At 32.9% G+C, this 8127-nt stretch overlaps 1 protein-coding gene, 1 long non-coding RNA gene and 3 other non-coding genes across 5 annotated transcripts; all 5 read left to right on the top strand.

Moving 5' to 3' along the window:
* Nucleotides 1–434: 434 nt before the first annotated feature.
* Nucleotides 435–2580, top strand: LOC111475889. Its single transcript, XM_023119959.1, has 3 exons — nucleotides 435–453; nucleotides 868–1091; nucleotides 2307–2580. The coding sequence occupies exons 1-3, from the start codon at nucleotides 435–437 to the stop codon at nucleotides 2406–2408; spliced, it is 345 nt and encodes a 114-aa protein (XP_022975727.1). The 3' UTR covers nucleotides 2409–2580.
* An 807-nt stretch (nucleotides 2581–3387) lies between these two features.
* Nucleotides 3388–5582, top strand: LOC111476402. Its single transcript, XR_002717072.1, has 3 exons — nucleotides 3388–3780; nucleotides 3905–3980; nucleotides 5520–5582. It is a non-coding gene; the product is annotated as an uncharacterized LOC111476402 (long non-coding RNA).
* Nucleotides 5583–6013: 431 nt separating this feature from the next.
* TRNAF-GAA lies at nucleotides 6014–6086 on the top strand. Its single transcript has one exon. It is a non-coding gene; the product is annotated as a tRNA-Phe (tRNA).
* A 77-nt stretch (nucleotides 6087–6163) lies between these two features.
* TRNAF-GAA lies at nucleotides 6164–6236 on the top strand. Its single transcript has one exon. It is a non-coding gene; the product is annotated as a tRNA-Phe (tRNA).
* A 788-nt stretch (nucleotides 6237–7024) lies between these two features.
* On the top strand, nucleotides 7025–7097 carry TRNAF-GAA. Its single transcript has one exon. It is a non-coding gene; the product is annotated as a tRNA-Phe (tRNA).
* The last annotated feature ends 1030 nt before the right edge of the window (nucleotides 7098–8127 follow it).

Raw genomic sequence — 8127 nt, 5'->3', positions numbered from 1 at the left:
ATATATATATATATATATATATATATATATATATATATATATATATATATATATATATATATATATCATATTCAAATTTTAAAATTTAAACTAAATAAAATCACGATATAAATGTCCTATGATAAAAACTCATACACGATAACTATAAGAACAAGTTTCGAAGTTTGGTTAAATAACAAGAACAAATTCATAGTTTTTTAAAGCTCGATGAATTAAATTGATTCTAAATTATAAGTGTTGGATGATAAAAGTTTCACATCTGCTAATTTAGGGAATGATATCTCTCCATTGGTATGAAGTATTTTGTGAAAGACCAAAGTAAAGCCATGACAGCTTATGCTCAAAGTGGACAACATCATACCATTGTGAAGAGTTATGTTCGTCTAACAATAAGCACTATAGTTGTAATTTTACACAAAAAAAAAAACGTTCTAATGTACGAATCCAATGCAGGTAGATCCACATACGGTCGAGTTGGTATATTTGAAGTTGGCAAGACCATGTTCGGGTTTCTAGCAAAAATGGGCCCAATCAATGTACTACGACGTTTGCATGGTCTTACGAGCATCAAACCATCTAAAAGTCACGACCGAAATTGTTTATATACAATTTATAAATTATTTCCCTCTTCCATAATTAATTTTTTTTAATATTTTTCTAAAATCTTAAGATATTAACATTATTTTTTAAAGCTTACGATTGGACGATTGTTTTTATTATTATTATTATTATTTATTTTAAAAAATTAAAGATATATTTTTTTTATATTATTGAAGGAATTATTTGTTAACTAAAGTTTAATGTATATATATTTTTTATTTTCTTTTAATTTTTAAAATATTATTTAAATTTTTTAAAAGTTCGAAGGTTATTTTTACTCCGCGGGACATGACCGTAGCATTTGCTTCTTCGTCTTCATCCATGGAGAAGCTGAAGGTCGGCGATCGAAATCGCCTACGGAAGGGACCACGCTAAGCTCTCTTCTCTGCAACGCTCTCTCTCTCCTTCCTCTACTTGGTGTCTTCTCTCTACAAGCTCCGTCTGTCCCTTCGTCACCACTTCTACCTCTACGGCATATTTCGCAAGCACTGGTAAGAGTTGGATCTCATTTGAACTGTTTGATCATCGCTTCTTATTGTTTTTATTGATCGACGTTAGGATTAGGATTTATTAGATCACAGTGAACAAATTTGGCTGAATACGCGGCCGATTCCTGGTCTGGATGTTGTTTCTGTTGGATTTCTTAGTGGCATTGAAAGATTTTTTGGAATTTGGGAGCACAATTGAGTTTCTAAGCCCTAGATTTTGACCCCGTATATCAGCCCACTGTTAATAGATATGAAAATATTATTATTCAACTAAAGAATTAGATTTATATTCATAACCTTTAAATAGAATACAAGATATTAAATAATATCTCTAAAGAAAATATAAACTAACTAAATCTAATAAAATAAAATAAACTATCAATCAAATCTAAATTCTTCCAAGTTCGTTTGTTTTTGCAATGATTTTGTTTCATCAGTGAGGCGAAGCTTGGGATCGATGCAATGGATTGAATTAAGTTTTGTTTTTCAGTTATTGAATTGCAATGGCCAGGGGTTTGTTGATATTTATTGTACTGTTGTAGTTCGTATTGACATCTGTTGATATGAATTCTGGTTCCAGTCATTAGTGTTGGGAATTTGATTTGGGAGACCGGTTATGTATTGTCATCAGCCTCACGATTTTAAACACATCTATTAGGGAGATGTTTCTACACTTTATGAGAAATGTTTCATTCTCCCCTCCAACCAATGTGGGATCTCACAATCCAACCCTGTTGAGGATCAGCGTCCTCGCTAGCAAGCCGTTGGGTGTCTAGTTCATATACCATTTATAATAGTCTAAGCCTACTGCTAATAAATATTGTCGACTTTGGCATGTTACATATTGTCGTCAGTCTCACCGTTTTAAAGCGCGTCTTTAGTAATTAAGTATTGGAACCGGTACTCATCCAATTATTATCCTATTTGGGCTTTTCCTAGACTTTCCCATTACGCGTTTGTTAGGGAAAGGTTTCCACACCTTACAAGAAATGCTTAGTTCCCCTATCGACGTGGGATATCTCACTTTTTCTTTTTCCTTTTTTGATAATCTCCCAAGATCTTGATCGAGTATCTTATTTTAACATAACAATCAAGGACTTCTAGCGAAGCCAATTTAGACTTGGTGATGCTTCAAGATTCTTTGTTTGATAACTGTTCATAACTTTACAGTATCCTAAGAATTTAGTCGATGATCCTTCTGGTTTGATTTCCTGTCAGGGTTATGGTGGTGGGGATGAAGCCAAAATGCTTAGAAGGCATCTTGCTGGGAGTACCATTAAAGTATGCATTGGAGCAGACAGGAGAGCTTCTGCTGCATGAACAAGTAGGTAATCTTCCCAAGTCCGAAAAAATTAGTGCTGTTACTCTGGATGATATTGTCTTCTTTGGGCTTTCTCTTTTGGGCTTCCTTAAATTGCTTCTTCTGTTAGGGGAAAGTTTTCACACCCTTATAAATGGTGGTTTTGTTCCCTTCCCCAACCAATGTGGAACATAGGATAGTTGTTTTCCATTCGTAGTATAGGTTGAATTTCATTTGCATTTATAGTATAGGTTAGTATAGGTTGAATTCCCGTTTGCGTCATTAGTATAGGTTAGTATAAGTTGAATTGTAATCGCATTAATAAATCATAGGTTAGTATAGAACATTTATTTCAGAGTTGTTTTTCGTTTCTTTCCCTTGTATTTGTTATTCATGAGAGTAATAAAAGATAAACTTATGTCGCATTTATGATAAGAGCCTATTTAAAGTAAATTCGCGTTTTAAGGATAGGAATGACCTTAGATTAAATAAGTAAAAATTTAGGGTCGTTACAAATGGTATCAAAACCAGACACCGGGCGATGTGCTAGTCTTCTCGCTGTTTCCCGAAGGGCGGTCCCACATTGATTGGAGGAAGGAAAGAGTGTCAGTGAGGACACTGGGCCCCGAAGGGGATGGATTGTGATGTCCCACATTGGTTGAGGAAGAGAACAAACCACTATTTATAAGGGTGTGGAAATCTTCCCCTAGCAGATGGGTTGCCTTGAGGGGAAGCCCACCATTTATAAGGGTGTGGAAATCTTCCCCTAACATATGGCTTTTAAAGCCCTTGAGGGAAAGCCCAAACCACCATTTATAAAGGTGTGGAAATCTTCCCCTATGAGAATCTCAGCCCACGCCCTTGTAAGTAATGTTTTGTTTCCCTCTACAATCAGTGTGGGATCTCACAAAAGTTGACGGATAGAATTAGTAGTATGGATAGATCATCGGGCGCTTACAAGACGGATTGATTTTTTGAAAGTGGGTTTGTGCTACATATTATTGACTGTGCACCATGACTTGGAGATCATTGTGTTCAATGGGATAACATTATGGGGGAATTTATTACCAGTTGGACCTTTAAGAGAATCATGTTGATCGACTTGACTCAACTCAACTTCTTCAGTGACCATCACGATAGGAGCATATCATGTTGATCGACTTGACTCGACTCAATTCGACTTCTTCAGTGACCGTCACGATAGGAGCATATTAGGTTGATCGGCTTGACTCGGCTCAACTTGACTTTTTCAGTGACCATAATGATAGGAGCATATCAGGTTGATCAACTTGACTTCTTCAGTGACCATCACGATAGGAGCATATCATGTTGATCGACTTGACTCGACTCAACTCTACTTTTTCAGTGATCATCACGATAGGAGCATATCAGGTTGATCACTTCTTCAGTGACCAACACGATAGGATCATATCATGTTGATCGACTTGACTCGACTCAACTCTACTTTTTCAGTGATCATCACGATAGAAGCATATCAGGTTGATGACTTCTTCAGTGACCATCACGATAGGATCATGTCATGTTGATCGACTTCACTCAACTTGATTTCTTTAGTGACCATCATGATAGGAGTGTTGGATCGATATGACAACCCTAGAGAGGGTGAATAGGATTTCAATCAATGTAATTATTAAAAAACTTTCTTGGGAATTTGAATAAAACTTTCTGACTCTTTCCTCGGATTAGAGCCCAACCGCTACACCGCTTCTTTTACGAGTGCAAGAGCAAACTCAATCTTTTCCACGGCTCAGAATCAAATCGGTACACCGCTCTTTTACGAGTTCAAGAGCAAACTCAATCCTTTCCACGGCTCAGGATCAAACCGGTACACTTGTCTTAATTAATAGATTTACAATTTTCTCACAATACAATAGACATCTCTCTCGTGATAAGATAAAAAAAGAATTTGAAGATTTTTGAGAGAGCTACAAAGCAAATTGGAAGCTTTGGAGAGAGGAACCAGAATTGGAAGCTTTGGAGAGAGCAACACGAATTGAGGCTTTTAAAAAAAAATTAGATAAAAAAAATTTAGATCAAGTAAACAAATGAAGAAATAGAATTGGAAGCTCTGAGAGAGCGACAATTGAGGCTTTTAAAAAAAATTAGATCGAAGAAACAAATGTTATGTGTTGTGTTCTGATAAAAAAAAATATAGAATGGGAAGTTTGGAGAGATCAACAATGGAGACTTTAAAAATTTAAATCGAGGAAACAAATGTTTTGTGTTTGTGTATTGTGTTCTGAAAATTTTGTGTGTTGTGTTCTGAAAAATATGAAAAGGTGACGTGAACCGTGGACCACGAAAAATAATATTTATTTATTTTTAAATTTATTATATATATATATATATATATATATATATATAACATATTGAAATATAATAAAAAAAATGTTAATGAAACATTGGGGTAATTCAAATAATTTTCTTTGATATATATATATATATATATATATTATAACATATTGAAATATAATAAAAAAAATGTTAATGAAACAATTGAGGTAATTCAAATAATTTTCTTTTTTCTAGTTACGGAAAACTTTTATAAAAGTAATTGAAATGATTTTATAATTTAAATACTCCTCCTTTCATTTAAAAGTAAAACTTTTATAAATGTAATTGAAAAACTCCATCATTTTGTTACTCTACCAAATTTATGTATGTCATATTTTGATTGGTCTAAGATGTCAATTTTGTCGTTGTTCCAGGATGCTTCACCATTTGTCACCATATCATCACGTCAGTTATCTTGTTTTGAATTTGATTGGTCAATGATGTCAATTTTGCCACCACATCATCACGTTGGGTATTTGTTTTGACAGGAACTTCTTCGTTTTATCTCTAATTTGAGTGAACCAAAAAAGACGTTGAAATCGTTATTCCCAACCTGACACTAAGACAAAAATAAATACTGAGAATTGTTCATAATTGGAAGTAGGTTTGTTATCATTCAAACATCAATTAATTAATTAATTTGAGATTAAAGCGAAAAAGCCACCAAAGAGCTGAGAATTGTAAATAATTGAAGGTAGGTTTGTTATCATCAAAACACAATTAATTAATTAATTAAAATTAATTAATTTGAGATTAGGGCGAAAAAGCCAACAAAGAGCATATCATGTTGATCGACTAGACTCGACCCAACTTCAGGGACCAACACGTGTATCAAGACAAGGTAACTATTCTTCAATCTCACCTCCACAAACATCTACAAACAAAAAAAAAAAACATTGTAATATTGAGAAATTGTAAAAAAAAAAAAAAAAAGAAAAGAAAAAAAAAAAAGGATTATTTGAGAAGTTCGAACCATATTTAAAATTTTCCAAAATTACTTGTTTGCCCTCGATATGATATCAAATGGAGCTTAACGTATATACTCTCGGTTCAGAGGTCGTAATTAAGTAAATAAAAATAAAAGATAAACATTTGTAATTCATATTAATAAAATTAAATGATAAATTATTCACGTTCAATTATTGATTATCACATCTATTTCATTTCTTAATATGAGTTGTTATGTTAACCAATTATCGAGTTAAAATTAGTTTTTATTTATAAAAATAAAATTAATAATTAAATAAATAGTAACACAGATTTCAATAATGCGGGGATAGCTCAGTTGGGAGAGCGTCAGACTGAAGATCTGAAGGTCGCGTGTTCGATCCACGCTCACCGCATAATTTTTCATCAATATGGTTTGTTTTCTGTTTTAATAACATCTATCTAACTTTTTAATGGCCTAAATATCAACAACGCGGGGATAGCTCAGTTGGGAGAGCGTCAGACTGAAGATCTGAAGGTCGCGTGTTCGATCCACGCTCACCGCATAACTTTACATCATTATCGTTTGTTTTCTGTTTTAACGACACGTGTCCGTCCTTTTTTAATGGATATATAAATAATAATAATAATAACTGTAAATGAATAATACAACTATATTATTATTTGCGCAGTCTTTATTTATTTATATATTGTTTTTTGTTTTATAATTATGATAAAAAACAAAATTTATAAATAAATAAGTTGTTAACAAAAATTGGAATTATAATATGGTACTAAAGTTAAGTATAAAATGTTAAATTTCTTATAAATTACAGCAATATTTCTATTATGGAATTATATTTAAAATTACAATATAGATTTTTCTCTGACGCCCTGTAAAAGTTAAACATCATTATGCTATTATTTTTTATTATTATATACACACACATTTTTTTTAGGTTATTATAATATTATTTTTTTTAACTGCCTGTGAACCGAACTAAATTATCGGTTTTGAAAATTCAACATAACGTAGTTGAACCCTTATGTTCCAAGTTGGATAGTCCAAGTAATTGTTCATGCTATTGGGTTACACGAACACTCCAACTTTGTCTATTCTCGCTCCAATCTCAAAGGGAGTGTAAAGACATATTAAAGGGGAAATGATTCAAAATAAAAAATAATAAATAAAAAGATAATTTTTTGTAAATTATAATTGGTAACAGAATTAAATGAAAAATTGGATTTATATTAAGTTATCGATACATAACATCTATTTCATTTATAATACGAACGGTTTAAAATAATATAATATTATGATTTGATATGTAACGTAAAATATATAAACAGAAACGCGGGGATAGCTCAGTTGGGAGAGCGTCAGACTGAAGATCTGAAGGTCGCGTGTTCGATCCACGCTCACCGCATATTTTTCGTTGTCGTTTGTTTTTGTTGTGGTTTAACGACACGTGTCCGTCCATTTCAATGGGCTTTCATTTCATTCCAAGCTAATTGGGCTCCTCTGAATTTGGGCCCATTTCACGATCTTTAAGTACCCTAAATACACTTATTTTTTAGAAAACAAATGATAATAGAAAATTGATGCGGTGAGCGTGGATCGAAGACGCGACCTTCGCCACTATGATGATACGTGGTACTTTATTTTAAGATCCTTAATATTTTGTTTTTTAAAAAATATAAAGATACCACGAGATAATATTTGTCGATAGTAATATTGAAATTTTTTTATTTATAAAATTTAAAGGTATTAATGTTAATTTTAAAAATTCATATGTATTTATTTATTATTTTTATTGTAGGGTTATTATCAAATTTTGAAAAATATATCAGTTCTTTTGGTTAGAAGATGAAAGTCTCTCATCAGCTTATGTAGGAAATGAGAATGATCTGGTTTATAATCAGAGAATACTCTCTCTATTGTTATGAGGCATTTTGAGAAGCCAAAAGCAAAGCCACTAGAGCTTATGCTGCTCAAAGTGGACAATTGATTGGTAAATCCTCAAATATAGAACGACTCCAAAAGAAAAGAAGTCAAGCCTCTTCGAAGGCAGTAAAAATGACTAAGAGTTCAAAGGAGTTGAACCTCGATTAAGGGGAGGTGCTCTTTGTTCGAGGGGAGGAGTTGGATGGAAAAAGTCTTATGTCGGCTAAGTTAAGGAATGAGAATGATCATGAGTTTATAATTAGAGGTGTTGGATGATGAGAGTCGTTAAGTTAGGGAATGAGAATGATCATGGGTTTATAATCAGAGAATACTCTTTCTACTGGTATGAAGCCTTTTGGGAAGCCAAAAGCAAAACCATGAGAGCTTATGTGGACGTGGTATCCACCATGGGAGCAGTTTAACACTTTTCAGTCAAATGGCAAAAGAATTGAGAGAATCTGATCCCCAATCCCTAATCTGAGCACCACAATTCACGATTCATAAGCACCGAT

Source organism: Cucurbita maxima, unplaced genomic scaffold (genome assembly GCF_002738345.1).
Source record: "Cucurbita maxima cultivar Rimu unplaced genomic scaffold, Cmax_1.0 Cma_Scf00003, whole genome shotgun sequence".
NCBI lineage: Eukaryota > Viridiplantae > Streptophyta > Magnoliopsida > Cucurbitales > Cucurbitaceae > Cucurbita > Cucurbita maxima.
The sequence above is the reverse complement of the archived record's forward strand: the minus strand, read 5'-3'. Positions and strand labels throughout refer to the sequence as shown.